Here is a 21655-nt window from a genome sequence, read left to right on the forward strand (position 1 = left end):
GAAAAGTTATTTGTTTTTAATTTTTTAAAAAATTAGCCTGTATTGAAGAGTTTAGCAGGTCACCCCAGACCACACTGGCTTGGAGAGCAGGACCATGTAGGCACGGAAGCACAGATCATGGCATTTAAAGCTATAAGGAGTGTCAGATCATATCCTCCAGCAACACTTTGCAACATGCAGATTGGGACCTGTCACTGGCCTGTGAGATCCATTTAATGAGTCACAATCAGCACTTTTTAAATGAGAGCGAATTAATTACATAGGATAAAATAGATGAGAATCGAGTGCAAGTTCATAGCAACAACTCTCCACGCTGCAACAGATACCCAGGCCCAGAGTGCTAAGTGGCGGAAGGAAGGAGATGGGGCGGTATGGGGAATCCATACGGTGGGTCACACTCGGTAGCGTGGTGTTTGGTTTTCTGATACAGGGAAATCAATGTGATCATCACCATAAAAATCGGACTTAAGTACAGCTTATCTTCCTATTAACATAACTCACAGGCAGGTGAGGAGTGTGAGGAAATACCCTGTGTAGGCAGAAATACCAAGGCTGAATCCTGATTCTTTTATGAGTTTTTATTGGCTCTCTTTAGAAGGGGGCAGCATCCATGGCAGCACTTTTCAATAACAACAATTACCGTAACGATAATCACAATTTAATCGAGCTGGTACAACTAGGGCCTAAATGAATCCTTTATTTTTAAAAGAAAAAAAAAAAAGGAATGATTAGGTGAAAAACACATAGTAATTTTCACCTTCAGCTGGTGAACCTAAAAATGGTATAGTGGCAATTTTCAGAATATCATCGACCCTGATCAGTACTCTGACTTCATCTGAAACTATTCCATGAAGAAAACAGTTGCACTTTTGGAGACACATTGAAAGTAATTTAAAGAAATGGTTTGGCACATGTGCAAAACATTCACATATATTTGTAACGATGTTCTTGCGAGCGAAATCCTAGGCTAGTCAAAACGTAAGGCACCAGAAAACACAGCATGCCAAACTCACCGAAAGATGAAAAATCATCTGCACAGTTTCCTTATTTTTATTTATTTACCATCATCAACTGAAGCCTTGTTATCGTCATTTCATATTTGTGTCAAAAGAGGCTGTGATTTCTGCAGCCCCTGCAAAGATTATTCTTCCTGCAGGTACAGAGTTGTTACGTATGGTGTTTATGACAAGTCTGCTGGTAAAAAGCTATCCCTTTCACGATCTATACTCTGAGAGGCCATTCGGAAACAATCTGTGTGCAACTCCCGCGTGAGTGAGAGATTTGCAGCCCAGGCTGTGGTGCACTGCTCTTGTAAGTGATACGCAGTCTTAGCGTGTCGGGTATGTTTGACAGGGCGGTTTTACGGAGGAAATGTGATGTTTAAACTTAATGTCATATAAAACTAAACTCCGAGTATTGGAAAAGTGTACTGCTGGTCCATGTAGATTCAACTGGAGGACAACGTGAAAGATTTAAGTAAAAAAATAAAAAAGTTGGAGGATCACATAGGCAAGAATAATCAGAAGGTACAGCGAGCCTCAGGATGGTTGGGATCACTATTTTATATGTTGTGAAGCTTTGACATACAGAGACATTTCCCCAAATCATGATGAGCAAAGGATGTAGGGAAAGTTGTTGATTGTATTTCAAAGCAATTCCAGCTGACTGTGCGTAACGAAGTTTACTTGTAGTAAGTGAAAACATGAAGCAGTGTGTCTGAACTCAGGAAGAAGATTTATACTCCTCAAGGCAAAAGGCAGTACGATTTGGCAAATATTTACAAAGATGATACTCGGGAAACATAACTGACATGCTTAACTGATAATTTTCGTGTTTTAGCGTACTAAATTAGAAACATAAGGAGGGGATGGTGTGCAATACCAGGGTGCATTCAACAAACTAATCAAAACCTAGGTATCTCGCAGCCCATATTGTTTTGGCAAGCAACAAAAGTAATCACTCAGCTCCTGTATCTTCCTGTCACTGCAACTTCATTAAATAAAAGAGAACATTATTAAATAAGACCATTTTAAGAGATTGTTGTATCTCAACGTTTGGTCTCAAACTTTTATTTTTTTACTTTGCAGAAGAAAAAACATTGAAACACTAAAGAAAAATATTTGAATTAAAAAACTATATTTGCAAAAGAATAAAAAAATAAATCTATTTGCTTTTGAAAACTCTAAATCAATAGTGGACTAAACTTGTTACCCAAAGAAGAGAAAAGAATTATTTCAGCCGAGTTCTTGATTAACAGGAAAGAATGATCGTAAGACAATAAGTTTATCATCATTTTTGGGTAAGAAAAAATTATTTACTTGAAATTACTTAGTTCTGAAATACAGTATATTGTTGTCTGACCATTCTCCGTGTCATATGCACATCTTGGTTAGAAACAAGTTGGTAGACAAAATTATCTTCGTGTACTCCCGTCTGCAATAAGCCTTTGAAAACAGTCCCCACTGATCACCCAAAGTTTGTCTTTGTATTGGCTTTCTTGGGATTTTTCTAGATCTTATTTAAATATTAACATAATATTTATTAATGACTTCCATTTTTACTTTATCATATGTTTTAAGAGTAACTTTTGCACCATGAAATGTGCCTTGTTTACACTGTAAGTGTAGTTTTCCACCTGTGGGTCATTTTGCCTTGGAAGTGATGACGTTCCCAGAGGCAAAGGTAAAAAGCCTGGGCCAGTGTTACTTTTATTCCAAGACACTGGCAGCATTTTGTCACAGATTAACTTGGGCGGTATTGAGGCAGAGCTTGGAGAATCACTGGAGGAGAATCTTTAAGGGGCCAGAGAATGAAAAACATTGAAGACTGGATTAGAAGGCACACTTCCACTTTTTCCCAAACCCTCTCCTTGCCTTTCCCTCACGAGGTGTCCAGTCCTGACCCTATGCATTAAGAAATCTGGCATTTTGGAAGCCATTCTTAGAAATGATAGTCACGTGAAATAAGCTTTCAGATCTACAAGGTACGCAGTTCTGGCTTGTACATGTTTTTGTGTGTTTTTATTACCTGTTCTTATCTTGCAGTTTGTTTATTTCACTGGTCTGGTCCAAAATCTGTTTTTCCAGTTTGCTGGTGGAAAGGGAATGTTCCAGAAGCTGAAGTTCAAGTCTTGTCGTCTGATTTAATACCTAAATGTAACAAAATAAAATTCCTATTTGTCATTTTTAAAGTTACATAGAACTTCCTTTTAATTAAGTCAGCGAAATTATAGGAAAACATAACTAAAGCGTTTTTTATTTACCCAAGTATCTTATTTTGGCATATTCTTCATGTTCAGAAAAACCTTGAAGTCCTGGATTGCCTCAGACTGTGGTTGTTTTGTTTTTTGTTTTTTTTTTCTGTTTTTTTTTTTTTTTTTTAACCATGTCTTTTTTTAGAAAGTGTTTAATAGTTCTGGACAGTAGTATTTGTGTCAAATAATATAATGCTGTTCCTGTTGTCATGTTTTAGCATTTCTTTTCACACAGTGAGCCAAGTAGGAGTATACAATGGTCATATTTAGTACATCAGAAGTTGTTGATAAATGAAAAAGGTTTTGCCTCTGCTCAAAACGAAATGTGGTTCTCTTACTTGTCAGTAGACGACATGGTTAGAAGTCACATGCTTCCATTCTATAAAAATGTAGCTCATTTTTATTTTTATTTTATTTTATTTTTTTAATATTTTTAAAATTTTTAATGTTTATTTCTGAGAGAGACAGAGTGTTAGCAGGGGAGGGGCAGAGAGAGGGGGAGACACAGAATCCAAAGCAGGCTCCAGGCTCTGAGCTGTCAGCACAGAGCCCGACGTGGGGCTCGAACCCACGGACCGCAAGACCGTGACCTGAGCCAAAGTCGGATGCTCAACCGACAGAACCACCCAGGCGCGCCAAATATAGCTCATTTTTAGCCCAGCATTTCCTACTTTGTATTCACTTGGTTAGCCTTTCATTTTTTTTCTTTTCCACTTCTCTCCTCTCTTTTTTTAATTTTAAAAGTCATGTCAGCCAGTTGGGAAACAGTAATGCATCACTATGAAGTTCAGTTTTGCTCTCCGGGCCCTGTCATATGCACTGTCACTGTTCCTGTCGTGTTCCAGCAACTTTAAGGATGACTTCTTTGGCGTTCGGCTACCTTCTAGCAGGAAGAGTCTGTTACTCACATCCTCTGGGTTGTGGTTATTCAGGATGTGACATCACGTGTAAGTGTAAGGCAGAATTGTTGCCCAGGAATAAGGGTCCTTGAGAGAACCATTGTTTGTTCAGGGTCTGTGTCATTCATAAAAGGCCTGGCCTGGCCCCACTGAGCAGCTTTAGGGACAGTCCTGTCCTTGGTCAAAGCTGGATGAGTTCATACCATGAGCTCATTCTTGTTGAATGAATGACGGCATTAGCTAGCAGAAAGGTTGGGTTTTAATATTAACACCTGGAATATAGATTTGGCCTACATCTTCTTTGGGCCCAAATATTCTATGTCAGTTATTTCTAAAAGGAACTGGAAACTTGGGTCTTTTATTTAATTACTAAGGGCTAGGAAATGAGCACAATGGGCCAGAGATAGGGAGGAGGGCATATAGGTCCTGACCGACCAAGGATCAACTGCGATGTTTTTCCATCACTTTTCCAAAGGCCTCCAGAGCAGGTGACTGTCTAGCCAGGTCAGGTGGTTGTCTCTGGTCTGTAAGACCTCCGATCTCTACCTGTCCCTCATTGTCCAGTTCAATAGCTTCTGAGTCTGACAGGCTAGAAGAATCTTCCTGTCAGAAAATTTTAGGTTTGGATTTAAACCCGTTTCACGCAGTAATTGCTCAACAAATGCCTTAAATAGATTTGGTGCATAATTTGGTCCCTTTTCTAGGTTCATACATTTTAATGTGTTTAGTTGGACATTATAGGCTGATTTCTTTATAGTCATCTTCTGATTTTCCCGTTACCATAGATCATGTGATACCTAGTTTCACAATTGATGTTTTAAAAATCATGTGATCCAACCAAAGCTTAATAAAAGCTAGAAAAACTGACTTACAAAGGATGTAGCAAAGGTTTAAATCATTGCTTTTTTGAGGCACCTGGGTGGCTCAGTCATTTAAGCATCCGACTTCGGCTCAGGTCATGATCTCACGGTTCATGAGTTTGAGCCCCATGTTGGGCTCTGTGCTGACAGCTCAGAACCTGGAGCCTGCTTCGGATTCTGTGTCTCCCTCTCTCACTGCCCCTCCCCCACTCATGCTCTGTCTTTCTCTGTCAAAAATAAATAAAAACGTTAAAAAAAAAGAAAAAGAAATAAATAAATCGTTGCTCTATGTTTTACACTTTATTACCATTATCAGAAAATATGAGAAATGTTTACTCCACAGACATTTTTTGAATGAGCTTGATTTCCCGCTAGCTTTGCTATCAAACGGTGAGCGGTGTGACTTAGGCATTACTCATTTATTTTAATAATTAACTACAGATATGTTGATACACTTACATTAAAATTTTTATCTTTTCATTTTTCACTTGTATCACCTCTTGGGATTACAATTTTCATACCTTGTGAATTCATCATGTGATACAGTTCTATTTTTTCTACACTATTGTAACATTGTGGAAAGACTTGGTAAAGAAGTAACTTCTTAGTCTAGCCTCAGATAAAAGTGTTTTATTCTCCTACTGCTTCCTACTGTTTACCCTGCTTTATCCAACACTTCTTATGGAGACAAGGAAAGAATACCTGTACTCTTCTAGATGTGATCTTATTACAGTTGGGAGGCTTGTAGTTTCTCTTACCCCGTGTCCCCTTCTGGCTCACGTCTGGCATTTCTTTCAGCTGAAGTAGCATATGGAAATAATAATACATCATAGAAAGTATTTGCTATTAAATCTACTTTTTTTTTTTTTTTGAGCATTACTTAAAACTGAGAGTGGGAAGGTACTAACTTCTTAAGGTTATAAAGAGACCAGAAAGCACATGTACCAGTGTTGAGACTTGAACTAGGAGCATCTCAGCAAATTCTGCCAACAGCACTTTTTTCCCACCTGGACTATTCTTTTTTTGTTTTTTAATTTTTTTTTTTTAGTTTATTCATTTTTGAGAGACAGAGACAGAGCACAAGCGGGGGAGGAGCGGAAAGAGAGGGAGACACAGAATCTGACACAGGCTCCAGGCTCTGAGCTGTCAGCACAGAGCCTGGCCTGGGGCTCGAACCCACGAACTGCGAATTCATGACCTGAGCCGAAGTCGGATGCTCAACAGACGGAGCCCCCCCAGGCGCTCCTCCCACCTGCACTATCCTTACTCAGTCACAGGTTGTGTGTCATTTGGCCGGACTCTGGATGAATTGTGTTTTAATGTTCTCATGTTCACTGTTTTGCTCTTGTTCTTTTCTTATGTTCATGTTTTTCTCTCCTGCTGCAATTAATCAGCAGCTCATAAAACCTGAAAGCTAAAAGGGAACTTAGAAGCCAGTCATCGGACCCAGCCCTCACTTGATAGTTCGAACTGCCAAGGCCCGCAAGAGTCGAATCCCATATGCAGATCCACTGCCCAGGTGGTGGTGAAACCAGACCCATTAGAGAAGTCAAGACTTCCTGCTGATGGCCAAGCCCCCTGTGCAGGAACTGCTGCTTGCTTCCGTCTCTAACCTCATAGCACAGATTTTAGAAACTCATACCACAAACTGCTTCCATAGTTCTTTGAGATTTGATTTTATCTTGAAGGTTAGATTTAAGAACAAAGTCACTTGGGGCACCTGGGTGGCTCAGTCAGTTAAGTGTCCCACTCTTGATTTCGGTTCAGGTCATGATCTCACGGTTGGGTGAGTGAGTTTGGGCCCCATGTCTGGCTCCGCTTTGATAGTGTGGAGCCTGCTTGAGGTTCTCTCTCTCCCTCTCTCTCTCTCTCTCTCAAGGTAAATAAATGTTAAAAAATAAAAGAAGAAAGTTTCTTGTACTCATTTTTTAAATTTTATTTATTTTGAGAGAGAGATTGAGAGTTTGTGTGTTGGGGGGGAGGGGACGGGACAGAGAGGGAGAGGGAGAGACAGAATCCCAAGCAGGCTCCACACTGTCAGCACAGAGCCCAGCATGGGGCTCCATCCCTCAACCATGAGATCATGACCCAAACCAAAGTCAAGAGTCGGATGCTCAACTGACCGAGCCACCCAGGTGCCCCAGTGCTTTTCGTTTCTTAAATGAAAATCTGAGGACTTATCTAGAGTCCAGAAGATGCCAGCAAGGGAAAGGAGCATTTCTCATAGAGTGTCAAGTGTGCATCATATGAAATGATTTGAATGCCCTTCGTAGAAAAAAAAATGTAATTTAACCTCAGTATTAAAAATGAGAACATATTTTAAATTCTTGTCCAGCCACAAATTGTTAATTTCTTATCAACTCCTCTTTTTTCCTGCTGCACTCGAGCTTTCTTCCCTCGCCCAGTATCCAACTAAGTAGCCACACAGTGCAATTTCTCGCTAACAGTTACTAGCCCAGACCGTTACGGGTTTTCTGTTTCATCACTTACTTGTGCTTCAACATCCGTTAACTTCCGTGTTTGCTCTGCTGTCTGATTCAGTAAGTTTGTGCCTATTTCTATCATCACGGCCGTCTGGTTCTGTACTGCGTTCTGTTGTATCTCTACCATTTCTTTCTTCATGTTGTCCTGGATATAATTCTCAAGCTAGAAAAGCACATGGGTGACAAAGACAGTCATCAGCCAAATCATCAGAAATCTTATTCCTAAGTATTTTCCCTTTCTTTTAAAAAATCTGTTGGAAGACCTGTGCCTTGCTCTGATCTTGCTGTTTTTTGTTTGTTCGTTTGTTTGTTATCACTAGCGGAACAACACAGTGTGGTCGTGTGTTGACTTAAAATCTGGCAGCTTAGTGACATCATGTGTGGGAGACAGGCCGCTAGTCGTTTTTGGTTACCTGCAGAAGTCTACACTGCGGCCGGCAAGGGAGGCAGTGTGGCCCCGGCTCAGAGGCGGGCAGACAGCGGTGCTGTCCAGCAGGGTCTCTTCAGGCTGCAGCTCTATCCGTGTTAGGCAGGAAATGAAAATTTGGTAAGAAGCATCACTGTTTCTCCCCCATTCTAGACGTGTGGTTTCTTGAAAGAGAGACTTTAGAAGTCAGTCTTACACAGAGTATGAGGAAAGGCTCTCCTTTGGATTCCGCCCCCCCCCGTAACAGAATCACCCCTCACCTCCACATTCTGCCGCCCTACCCTCCCCCCCACTTCCCTCTTAACCTTGTTTGTCTCCCATTAGACCTATTAGGCTTTTCCCAACGTGCGTGCAGTCTTCCCAAGTTCATCATTTCGTATACCAGGCAAACTTGCAATCCTACAACTACTTCCTTTATCTACTCACACAGCCCGGCGTGGGGGCACGCCAGCTCAGTATAATATTAGCTTCAGCACAAAAGGGTGAAGAAGCTGATTTCACTGCCTAGGCACAGATACCTGTATCTTCAGCAGTAAAATTATATAATGAAATATAAACGCAGGACACCCAGGCGTATTGGAAAAAGCACGTGGACACCTGCTGTCCGATTTTCCCTTGACTCTAGGGATGTTGCTTAGCTTTGGGGGCACCCGGTGAACTCCGATATAAAATAGGATTTCTGATTGGTCAGAGGAGGGTTTGAAGGACTAACGAAGCTATGCTTTTACAGTCCTTGTGTGCACGCGTAACTTCAGGTGCTTAAAATGTAATTTTCTTTCCTTTTTGTGTCTCATGGTGAGCCAACGACAGAGCTACAGGTGTATTCATTGACCCAAACTACAAATTGATGATAGCAGAAACCCCTATTTTTATTTCTCTTTCTCCTAGTTATAACTCAGAATTTTTTTAATTAAATGGAAAGATGAGGATAAAAATGCTCATAAACACCTTTCTTTAAAACTCATAATTCTCTGAGCAGAAACCATTCATAAAGTCTGTCATCAAACAGCCTTTCTCCTAAAATGTTAACCACAAAGTAATTCTCTGCTTCTGCATGTAAGAGTGAGAAAGCAGAATGGGAGGGGTGGAGCTTTTCCCTTAGAGTTCAAAGGCTTCTTTGTTGGTACAACTTATTTTTTTGTTGTAACTTATTAAACTTTTTTTTGAGAGAGAGTGGGGGCGAGGCAGAGAGAAGGGGAGAGCAAGAGACCCAAGCAGACTCCACACCCTGCCCAGAGCCCAGTGTGGGGCTCCACCTCATAACTGTGAGGTCACGACCTGAGCCAAAATCAAGAGTCTGATGCTTAACCGACTCAACCATCCAGGTGGTCCTGTTCTGTCTTGACCGGTATTATGAGTTCTAGAATTAGTGTTAGAATTTTATATTTTCTGCCTCTGTTGCTGGCTTGCCGTTGACTCTGTCCCTACTCCTGTGCCCTTCCCACCTCCCTCCATGCTGATTATCTTGAGGATCACTGGTTGCTCTCTGGTTCTCCCCTGGTCCCTAGCAGATGAAATAGCCTGAAAGCTGACAATGACTACACAGCTCTGACCATCTGTAAAATCTTGTCATTGAAGCCTTTGCTTCTCCACGTGAATCACAATAGATGAGAGCGCCATAAAAAATGGAATCATGTGCTATTGCTTGGCGGCCCAAGAAATCTCTCTAGTGTAGACTTAAGAAAACCTGAAGAGCGAAACCCTTGTCAACCCTTCCCTAACTAGCGAATGATAACTGGCTCGGGCTTTTTAGTGACCATGTCCTTTCTTAATTTATTCTTCTTCCCTTCCCTCGCCTTTTTAAAATTGTAACTTTTATGATTTAAATAGATAATTTATGAGGACTCGTAGAAGTTTGTTATTTCTCCTTTCCTTCCCCCCCCTTCTCTCTCTCTCTCTCTCTCTTGTTCACACACACTCTCTCACACACAGAGACACTCTTTCTCTCTCTCTCTCATCACCATGGGAGTTTTGGAATTTTTGAGGTTAAAGTTAAAGCCATATAAGTCATCGAGAGGAGTTGTCTTAGTTACTCTTAACACCCAGCAAAGATAATATTTAGAGAGACTTATTCCGGGAAGTTTGGGCTCATTAAAGATAGATTCAAGCTGGAGTTTGGTTGAAGTCCATGCTGCAAACTCATAATTTATCAACTAGTATAAATAAAGGTCTTAATCTTCTTATTGATTTGAGTACTTAAGAACTTAAATAAAAATGATTCTGCCCCTTGTCGTTCTGAATCGTACAACTAGGGGAGAAGAATAGGTCCTTGAGTGCCCCCCACCCTGTGTTAGAACTACTGAGTCACCTGTGGTTACAGCCATCAAGAGACATGAGAAGCTTGTTTATAATTTGACATTTTAGAGTCTAGTTCCCATTTAAAATTAGACGCAGGAACGAAAATAAAAGATCCCAATTTTTAAAAGTAAAAAATAAATAGATAAATAACTTTATTGCCATAACTTTTTTCTAAGGTTGAAAACAATAGAATACAAGATGTCTTTTTAAGTCACTATTTTTCAGCTTTTCCGGCCTACAAAGTATCTGGGTATGGTGGGTGTGTGGGTGTGATTAATCTTCCATTGAAGCAAATTACAGCTTCACTTATGCATGTGTGGGTGAGTATAGATCTTATTTATATTGTCTGGATGTGTATAGTGTCTATATACAGTACATACAGCTAAATAAAGTAAAAGCCTACATGCTACGGACCCAGTATCTAATTGAAGTCAGTGGGAAGACAGTGGAACAGAAACAGAAATACCAAGGAGTAGACATTTTTGTCTTGATTCGTGAAGAGGTTTGTGCTCTCACACTTGAAGCAGTGAAGATAAATTAAGATTTTAAGAGAAACGGGTGCCGTGGCAGCTGAGTCCTCTTTAACTACAAAGAACGTGTTTAGTCCCAGGAGCAATAGGAAAACCACAACCACTGTAGCTAAGGTCTGCTGCTCACTGCCGCTGTCCCTGCTCCTGCGTCCACTCTTCCCATGGGCCCCAGGCACCCCACACGCGGGCTAGAACTGGCCGTCTGGAGGCCACGCCTCACTTGCCCTGCCTTCTGCTTCTTTTCTAGCTTATTGCCCTGGAACGTCTTTCTTTCTGCTTAGTATCGCTTATTTTTATTGCCTGTGAAATATAGAAGTCTGCCCAGTGCAATTCCATTCTGGTAGAAGGAAGCCTCAGTTCAAGGAAAAACATGGGACGAATGAGATCTCTGCTCCCGTCGGCAGTGTCCCTCTCTGCTCCTCGGGCAACTGTTTCCGTCTCTGTCATCGGCACTTAGCCATTCCTATCAAAACAGTTCCGAGATACTTGAACCTCCCAGGGGACATGGTTCTTCCTCATTTCACACGGGTGGCTTCACACACTCATGTTTTGCAGGAATGTTTGACATTGCTTTCATGTCGGAAGATGATTATGCAGCGCTTCTGACTTGTGGGTCCAGGCGCCCACCCCCCAAAAGTCCCCGTTACAGTTTGGAAGGAGGTACGGACATTTGTTTTTGCCCCCTTCTTGGGTTGTTGGTCTACACACTCAAAGTGCAGGTCTTTGAGCGGTTTCTCTTCCCTCGGAATTCAAATGAATTATCCAAATTCAATGAACATTTCAAGGCTGTCACTGTCATTATAGTTGCATAGATTGTTGCTTAGTGTTGGTTTGATTTGCTAAAAGAGATTGCACTCAAAACACAACCTTTAAAAATTGGCAACACATTGAAGTTCAGGCAACCAGAGTAAACTCTTTTAACATACATAGATATATATATGTTTTTTAATGTAAAATGTGTCCTGAAGTTTTTGATTACTCTTTCAACATTTGGAACGATTATATTTGACAGGAAAAAGAAGTCTGCTTGCAAGGGAACTGTGGCAGATTGATTACGCGTTAAAATGGTTCCCTCACTATCTCTGATCTCACCAAGATTATCATCATTATTTTTTCGACCAAAAGGAAAGTAATCTTGAAATTGGCTGGGGAAAGCAAAACATAGATAGTGTATGAAAACTGTCGCCAACTGGGAGATTTCAATCTTGGTCCCGTACCAACTATATAGTCCTGGTTGAGAGGTCTTTGCTATTGAAATACAGCTCTGTGTCCTGATACCTTTTAATTGAGTGGCTTTTGTCCATCTGAATGATCTAACCTCCCTAGGAAAGTTTTCACTGGGAACGTTTTATTCTCTACCATTTCCGTGTAGAAACAAGTTACTGTAACTGTTCTGTCTTGCACACACACGTCCCCAAAAAGGATTTGGTTTTTCTCCTACCTCAGTAATCCTTCCTGACTTGATCCCTTCTTTCCTGCCCCCCCCCACCCCACCCCCAACCCAGTGTCTGGATCTTCTGGGTTGTCACACAGCCCCTGACTGGCTTCTGGCAACCCCACCCTGAGTGTTGTGGTCACTCTTCAGCTCAGGTCACTCCCTCGTGGCTGTGCCTGTGAAGATTCCCCCGTCTGGTGGCACATACTCCTTCTGATCTGTACTCTAATCTTGCAGCCTGCTTCCCTCTGTGCACACCTTGCGCCGAGCTGTGCGAGAACCCTTAGGCTTCTTCCTCCCTCCAGCCTTTGTCTGCGTCTCTCTTGGCCCAGGGCCCTTGGCGCCCTCTGCGGTTATGCCCTACCCCATCGCGTGCCCTTCTCAAAGGTCTCCACTGCACTGTGCGTTGTGTTTAGGTACCAAAAAGAACGTCTCGTACTTGCTTTTCATTGCTTTTTAAACCTCCTACTACTATCGATTTATGTTCTCGTTTGCTTGGGATGTGGAAATTCGGGAGCCATCCTTCAGCCATACACCCTAGTAACAACCAAGCAAAGCCTTTGCTCTTACAATTAGCTTGAAAACTTGGATACAAGATTATTAAATCCAGGGATATTCTGTTTAGAAGGCTTTTGACCTAATGTTCTTGGTTCCCTGGCATGAAGAAACTGAAACATCTTTGGAGGTTTTCAGACAGAAAAGTGGCAAAATGGGCTTTCCTCCCACTCCTTATAAAGTGTGTGGGGGTTGGTTTTTTTTTGTTTGTTTTGTCTTTACTCTAGAGCTCTCACTTCCTAAGCAGTTACGTACTCTGCAGTGTTGAAGGAGAGATACAGACATGAAAGAGGCGAAGGCCGAGAGATGTCTGTCCTCAGCCACGCTTGTAGGACTTGAGGGGGCAAGTACATTTGCCTGTACATTGGGGATGATGTTCAGATGCCCTGTGAGCTGGAAAGTTCTCTCTTTCCTCTTTGTATGGATGCCATACTTGACTTTATCTAGCCGAGAGAAGTCGATATTGAAGCCAAGTGCCTTCCATGGACTGTCAATAATTTGGGCCCTTTCTCTCCACAGCCAGTGTAAGGTGCTTCAGGAAACGTGGGGGAAGCGTGGCCCTGATGGGATAGGTTTTCCAGGTTGTTAATAAGCAAACTTGTCTCCATCCACCATCGCTCCGCGGACCCCACCCCACAGACGATCTGTCAGGCACTTCCTATAACTAATTTGTTCCGACCTATTTTTTCAGGGATTTTTTTCCTGTTAATAATTTATGAGTGACTTTTTGTTGTCTGATATTGTATCTAGATAACCCCTTTCCTATTTTCACTGGTCATAAAGAGACTAAAAGTGTGCTTGTTGAGAGCTATAAACTTAAAGACAGAATACGGAATAGAGCTTCAGGCACGAGCTGGTGCCATGCTGACATTCATAGCTTGTCCTCCACCTCCTGTAACTGAGAAAATTTCAGATAATTTGAATACCACTATATCTGTGCTCCCTCAAGCTGTCTTTCTTTTGCTTTTATTTGTGAGTGTGACAACGTATCTCTTTTTGTTATTTAATGGGGTTTTTTTTTTAATTTTTTTTTTCCAACGTTTATTTATTTTTGGGACAGAGGGAGACAGAGCATGAACGGGGAAGGGGCAGAGAGAGAGGGAGACACAGAATCGGAAACAGGCTCCAGGCTCTGAGCCATCAGCCCAGAGCCCGACGCGGGGCTCGAACTCATGCACCGTGAGATCGTGACCTGGCTGAAGTCGGACGCTTAACCGACTGCGCCACCCAGGCGCCCCTAATGGGGGGTTTTAATCACATAAGCTCACATCTCTTTGCCTTTTTGTATGTCTCCCTTACCATCACCCCAGAATCTAAGGAGAAAGTGTATTTTTCCCCTTAAGGCGTTCTAGTCATTGCCTACTGATGAAATGGCTATTTCTTCCTCAATAGTAGGCATTTTAAATATACTCAAGCTTAAATATAAAGAGGCTGGTATAGTAACATGAATTTGTTTAAGCATTTCGTATGGGGAAAGGTGTCATGTTTTACCTATGTGTGGCTTTTTAAAGTGTTCTTAAGGTACATATATACTTACCCGAATATATACTAGAGCTGTAGCTCACAGCATCTTTTTTTTTTTTTAATGTTTACTTATTTTTTATAAAGACAGAGCGTGAGCAGGGGAGGGGCAGAGAGAGAGGGAGACACAGACTCTGAAACAGGCTCCATGCTCTGAGCCATCAGCCCAGAGCCTGACTTGGGGCTCGAACTCACGGACCGCGAGATCGTGACCTGGCTGAAGTCAGTCACTCAGCCAGCTGAGTCACCCAGGCGCCCCTCTGGCTCACATCTTATAGAGACTCATAAGTCAAAGAGCAAATAAATGCTGCAGATACCCTCAGGTGATGGATGTGGTTATATAAAGCAAGAATGGCAATAGCAATTTACAATTGCAGAGTGATTTTGTAGGTGTTCACTTCTTTATGAATATATAAATATAGTTATTTATGTACTAAATATACGTTTCTTTGTATATTAATATATTTCACTTGACTTACTTCCTTCACTTGGGTTTCCCCCAAACCAGAGCCGGGGACAAAGGCATGTGTGCAGGAAGTTTATTTAAGAAGCGGTCACAGGGAATGACCACGGAAGACAGGTGAAGGCAGCAGGGAGGCTGAGGCTGGTGCAAACGTGGACTTGGTTGGCCACCACTGTGACATATCCCACAGTAACCTTCTGCAGAGCTGTAGGAAATGTGTTTCAGAACCGAACCCTCCACCTGTGGTGAGATGGGACACCTTCCATCCCTCCGGGCAAGGGTAGCCTCGAGGGCTGCTTGCAGGGGCCTGGAGAGGCCGCTCTGGCACCCCCAGCCGGCTCGGGACGGGGCAGGGAGCAGGGGTCCTCTCCTGGCCCCCTAGAGGCCTGGGTGTGGCGAGAAGAGATGCTCCCCAGACAGCAGGGCGGTGCTCCCGGCCCGACTTCCAGATGAGAAAACTGAGTCAGACCACTCGTGTGCCTGTCACCCACAGTGCCACAGAGCAGAGCCTGGCGTGACGGAGGGTATGGCTAAGATGGCGTGGCGCCTCTTCCACGGCACGTGGGATCATGGGGTGAAGCCCAAGCATCACCACTTTTCTGCGGTGGGAACCTTGAACCTGCACACGTCCGGCTGCAGACGAGAGCTGCCTTGGGAGCAGCCCTTCTGGGAATGACCGTGTGCGTCACATTGGACGAAGGGTGTGGCTGGAGGCCAGAAATGGGGAGCACCATCCACGGGAGGCACGAGTCTGACAGGGTTGCAGCAGCTAAGGCAGCTCAGAACTTCACTTTCCGCGTCAGCAAACGCTGTCCACACATTAGACATTCGGCAGACTTGTGCCCTGGTCTAGTTCTTGGCGTATTTTGTTCTCAGCTCAGGAGGGGCTAGGGACACTTCCGAGAGGCAGAGAAGGAGTATAAAACTATTCTTGAGAGGCTTCTTTATGAAATGAACGGAATTATCAGTGATTACAAATGGGAGCTGTTGAAATTCCGTTCTGGGCACAAGATGGATGCATTTCTTGCTACCCTATACTGGATGTTTCTTTGTGAAGGAAACCAACGTGTTCTTGCCTCTCTCAAAACTAAGGTGCCCTGAGAGAAAAGACAAAGTAAGCACATATTTCATTGTCTTTCTTTGGCAGCTATCTGCCTTTCAAACTACCTTTGAAACGTGTGTATTCACAGACATGCATGTTTATAAACACGCTTATGTCCTCATGTGTGGAGATGGAAATAGATGCAGATGTGTCCATCCATTTTCACTCCTCTCTGGCATGATAGGCTGTCAGAAGCTGAGGGGGAAGAGGCTTTAGAAATCTGTAATATTGTTGAAATGTCTCACTCTATGAGCGGCAGGGGGGTGGGGTGGGGGCAGGGGGTACCAGGGCCTGGATCGCCAGTGCTAGCTCTTAGCGGAATGACAGCAACACCCCAGTTGCCCACGGCCGCGTCCCACACTCTCACCACTGCACTGCTGTACCCGTGCCCCCGGGTGTTTAGTGGTACTTTCTCACTTCTGCGATGGATTCAGATCCCACAGCTTGTCTGCATCTTCTGTCTGCCCTATTTCTGCTGTTTCCGTGTTCATGTGGCTCTGCCGAAATCCTGCAGAGATTTCCACGGACGAGACAGAGTGGGCATCTTTGGAGTCTGGCTTTTTTTTTTTTTTTTAATCTTTTTAACATGAAATAAATGTGCAGTGGCACAATTGCTATGCTAGATGGCTAGGAAGGGAGGGAAAGGGCTGAAGGAATTTAAATGACTTTCATCTTGCAGATACTTCCAAGGCAAACTAGTTCTTTACAAGAAGTCTCTTTCACAGAAAGGTGGGGGAGGGGGATTGGGGCACACAGATGGCCGTGCTCAGGGAGTCTCAGGACTGGGCCTCGAGCGCCCTGCTCAGTGCTGGCACTGAGGGCGACCGTCAGCCTCGCGCTCTGCTAGCAAGCCCGAAGGTGGGGAGAATTGGGGGGATAACACTGGGAGCCTCTCAAGGGACACGGGATCGGTTTGCATGAGAAGTCAGCAGTAAAATATTTCACCTTTTCTATATGATTGTACCACCGACCCACCGTCAGCAGGATGTATTTTTACGGCATTTTCTGTCTGGCTGATAGCTGTCTTCTGAACTGTTCATATTTCACGTCATTGTGTCTCCTGTGGATTAGCATAAATGGAAACAGTATATATTTGTATGCTCTCCGCACCGATCTGACTTCTCTGTGCACTAAGCGTGATGGTGCCTTGTGTGTACCGCGGGGGAGGGCTGGGCCAGCTTCCTTCAGCACCTTACGCTAAAGCTGAACAAGGCCGCCCGAACCACACACGACAGTTGCTGCGGTAATAATCCTGGGAAATATTTAGGCAAGTGTGTTCTTTCCATTTTGATTTTCATTTTCATAAAGGCTGTAGCTGCAACTTTTTTTAATTTTATGATTTAATAACAGCTCAAGCTCATATTTTTCTGAACCGTTTAGGAGGGAAAGTGTACTTCTCCTAAAGTCTAATCTCATTTGACCTCTGGTTCAGTCTTCATTCTCACAAGTGTTTAAAGCTACAAATATTTCGTATCTATTGACCTATGTCAGTGGGCCGTATGCACGTACTTTTAAGAAACTGCACACTTACCTGGGCTTTGCGGGAGCAAAGTGATCAACCATTTTTATTTAACTCACATTAGAAAATATAAATTATTTGTTTAATCGGACTGTGTTCATTTTTAAAGCTGAACGTTAGTTTTTAAGGCAGTGATGCCTTTTTAAAATGCATTATTTATTTTGAGAGAGAGAGTGTGCATGAGGTGGGCAAAGGGGGGAGGAAAGAGAGGCAGAGAGAGGCAGAGAGAGGGAGAGAGAGAATCCCAGGCAGGCTCCGTGCTGTCCGCACAGAGCCGGTGGTGGGGCTCTGTCTCCCCAACCATGAGATCATGTCCTGAGCGGAAACCAAGAGCGGGACGCTGAACCGACTGAGCCACCCAGGTGCCCCAGCAGTAATGCATTTTTAAGCATGTTAGCAACTTATTTTAAACCTGAGCAACAGTACATTTTTTTTTCTCATCAGCCACAGGACAGCAAAGGCAAAACAATATTCAGTGCCCAAATTATGTGGCAAGACAGAGGAGTGTGGCTTTTTTATTTTTAACTAATTTCAACTCCTCTTCATTTCTTGATCTGAAATTTGATAAGAAGTGTATTAAGTATATTTCAAAGTATTTTCTGTCCACCTCCGAAATGTTGACAGCCAAGTGGGACTGCTGTTCGCTTTGAAAGGCCAGACAAGAGCTTTAAGCACATTCCACTTCTGTCTGTGGCTCTCCATCCAGGGAAACTGTTCCAGAAGCCACACACACAGTGCTCTGGGCATGGCTGCAGTTTGACTCCACGAGAACGGAGCCTCAGCTGGGAACTGCAAATAGTGATTATGACTTTGGACAAATCAGTGGGCTTCTAATTATGTCTTCCAAGGCCTGGTGACCTGAAATAAGAGAGTATCTTGCTACAAAATATATGTTGTATCAAACTTCTCTTTTACAAAATACCAGTTCTTGGGATGATGTTTCTGATTCATTTTTAGAGGGGGTTTATTTCAATCTTTTGTTTCAGGGGCATACCATTCATATATTGGGGGAGTCCCTCTCTCTACAATTGTTGAGGAAGAATAGATAAGCAAAATTTTGCCATAAAATGTACGTGTATGGCATTTAAGTGCACATTATTCTATTTCTACAGGACTGTTTACTTATGGCATTTAAGTGCACATTATTCTATTTCTACAGGACTGTTTACTTATCCTAAAGTAATTTTTGCATAGAGTTTCAGTCTAAGAAGGAATCCATTTAAATAAAGACACCAATATGGCATGTAGAGTTAGATACTTTGCAGTAAAATAACCTTTCTTACATACTAACTTGCTATATGTAAAATCTGTTGATATGTCCAAATCAAGAGGACTTGAGATATGTTTTATAGCCAGTTATGATTCCACGTTGAAACTGGTAAATGACATTCCTTGCTGAGCACTTTCCAGTAGTTCCTTTCTCACAATAGAATGATTATTTTCATTTATCGGTGTTGTGCCCTGGGTCTGATTTGATGTGTTAATGTACCGCAATTCAGTTTTTAAAAATAACATAATAGATTGCCGGTAAAATGGCATGCTCTTGCAAGCATCAATGAGCAAAAGAAGCCACACAAAAAAATACTTACTACGTGATCCTGTTTATATCGTGTTCGAGAATTGACCAAACCTACTGATGGTGACCAAACCCAGAATGATGATTTCTGGATGGAAGCTGTTGTGGGGGAGCAGAGGGGTGCAAGAGAGGTTATTACCTGGGAAGGAGCAGGAGGGAAACTTCTGGGGTGCTGGAAGTGTTTGATATCTTGACCTCGGAGCTAGTTACATGAGTAAATTCATATTTTAGAAGTTCACGAAGCTGTCGATTTAAGATTAGCACACTTTATACACTTCCTGACCTTTGACCTCAATAAAGAGATGTTTTTTTAAGGAAAGGATATTAAAAATGAAATGTTTGACAAATTTTGCTATGACACCCTGACCCTTAGTTGTTGTGAGTGATTTTATTTACCTCTGTGTACAGCTTTCATCTGGTTGTTCCTATTTACTGCCTAAAAAAGTGAACTTTGAAAAAGCAATTTCACAGCGACTGCACAGAGCTATAGATTAAACTGTTCCAGCTGCCCAAAGAGGGTTAAAAGTATTCAGTTAGGTAAATTAGTAATTTAACATTCCGAAACTCAATTCTTTCCGGATCAAGCATAAAAGGCATTTGCTCTTGGAAGACCAAGAAAGAATTCATGCAGTTCCCATTAGTCTAAAAATAAATAATAAATAAATAAATGTCTGACTCATGGGTTGTATTTTGTTGAAGTTCAGTGGCTTCAAGTGTAGGAAGAAAATGATTTATTCTCTGAGTAGCTGAGCCACCCATCGCCCATTGGAATGAAGACAAAATTACTCTGACAAAAGTGAAATCCATGAATTAGTCCATTGAATGTAATCACATTTTGAGTTATTCTAGTTCAAGTCATTCCTGCTTGAGCAACCTGATAGAGACCTGAGTAAAGTAGCTTTGTTTGTGTTGGATTAAGGTGGGGAAGATGTTGTGATTTTTGAAAGCAGTCATGGAGTTGCCATGCTAGCGCAGATTTTGAGACTCGCACACCCCAGGGTGTGAATCCCAGCTCAGCTACTAGCTACCAGGTCAACTTTTTTTTAACCTCACATTTCTCATCGGTAAATCAGGTATGTAAATTCCCTCTCGAGCTGTGTGGGCATGAAAATTGAGCGGAAGAAATTAGCACAGTTCCCGAACTCTCTGCCCAGGCACCCTGGGACCCTGCCGCAAACTTCCTAGGGGCAGTGGGAGATAGTTTAATATTCAAGGGGAACCCAACAGTTCTTAACATCTGTCAGCCACCAGAAGAATTAGTATCTCAAAATAGCGCACAGTTTCAGTGCTATCGGATTATGCCACTGTGCGAGGCTGAGTTTTTGGTGGTTGCTGCTGTAAAAGCCGAGTTCGGCGTGAAGGTCAGCATGGAATTTGAAATGAGGCAGGCAGTGTCCAGCTGAGCGGTGCGTAACTGGCAAATGCATTCCAATTGTAAACAATTGGGGTCACTTACATTTTAGAACGTCTTTATAGCATCTCGCACACAGTCGGGTGCACACTCAATCTGACCTCTCTCCCTCCCTTCCCGCAATCTACATATTGTCTTTCGTTGCAGTCTCTATGATTTCCTATGTTTATTGCGAAATCAGTAAATTGATAAAACCAATACTTGAATATTCCTAACTTCTGAAACCATTAATAAAAGCAACCCTGTTTTTTGCTAGCCGGTTGTTGGGCACAGTGTCTCCTTCGCAACTCTGCCAAGCATGGTGTGCTGCAGAGGAACGTTCTCAGAGCAGCGTGAATGTGTTGGGTGGGATAGCACCGTGGCCTCAGGCTGATGCGATTTGGGTCGTGTAGCGGAAGGACGGAATGGTGCCACTTTTACAAAAGTACGGCCGTCCATTTCTGCATGTAATTTATAGTTTGCATGCCTGCCATCCTCACTTGTTGAAAGTTGAACTACTTTTATAACATGAAGAAAAGCCAAATTTACTTGAGCACCGAAGCAGTTTGGGAAGTAACTTTTCAGTGTGATTCTCCAAATGCTTGTGGTAAAAGTACAAGGGACTTGAATCATTTTCCCATAATTAGTTTCAGTTCTGGAGGTCTGCCCCTTCTCCCTCACCCTACTGCCTTGCATGCACATCTCTTCCAATGGAAGCTAGTGGAAAATTCCTGTCCCCTTTCACTCCATTGCCACGAGTTATAAAAAGCATGTCATTCAGAACTGACTTTTTCTTCTGCATGCTTGAATTTTTGCTCACAATTTAAAGGGGGAAAAAATCGCTTCAGGAGATATTTCTCTTTCACTGGGGTGAGGGGCCCAGCGTCACTTTGAGCCACCACAGAATGGCTGACTCATTCTGCTTCATCTCTAGGGGTCAACTGTCTACATCAAGGAGTGCTTTTTGAGTGATAGTACATGCTGATGTTGCACATCCTTTTCAGATGTATGGCGGCACTCATTCACACAGGTCACCTAATGCACTTCTTCACTGACTATTCCAGTGGGAAAAACAAGCTCACAACAAGTGAGAACCAGGAAGTGGGAATGAGGGGTGAGGGGGCACAGGAAATGGGACTAAGGGTTGAGAGGGCACAGGAAGTGGGACTGAGATTTGAGAAGGCACAGGAAGCGGGAATGAGGGGTGAGAGGGCACAGGAAGTAGGAATGAGGGGTGAGAGGGCACACAGGAAGTGGAGTGAAGGAGCACAGGAAGTGGGAATGAGGGCTGAGGGGGACACAGGAAGTGGGACTGAGGGCTGAGGGGGCACGCAGGAAGTGGAG

The 21655-nt window shown here is 42.9% G+C and overlaps 2 protein-coding genes across 6 annotated transcripts in view; one reads left to right on the forward strand and one right to left on the reverse strand.

Annotated features, from left to right (window-relative positions):
* MCPH1 (microcephalin 1) overlaps positions 1–21655 on the forward strand; it is a 272003-nt gene that overhangs the window by 151756 nt on the left and 98592 nt on the right. The gene's annotated exons all lie outside the window — the stretch shown is intronic.
* Positions 1–21655, reverse strand: part of ANGPT2 (angiopoietin 2) — a 60699-nt gene that overhangs the window by 22877 nt on the left and 16167 nt on the right. For both annotated transcript variants that reach the window (XM_040489810.1, XM_040489809.1), the window contains exons 2-3: positions 7503–7658; positions 3028–3149 (exon numbers count right to left, since the gene is read on the reverse strand). In XM_040489810.1, coding sequence (XP_040345744.1) covers positions 3028–3149; positions 7503–7658 — 278 coding nt within the window. The remainder of the gene's footprint in view (positions 1–3027; positions 3150–7502; positions 7659–21655) is intronic.

This window comes from Herpailurus yagouaroundi, unplaced genomic scaffold (assembly GCF_014898765.1).
Source record: "Herpailurus yagouaroundi ecotype Mexico unplaced genomic scaffold, PumYag 181, whole genome shotgun sequence".
NCBI lineage: Eukaryota > Metazoa > Chordata > Mammalia > Carnivora > Felidae > Herpailurus > Herpailurus yagouaroundi.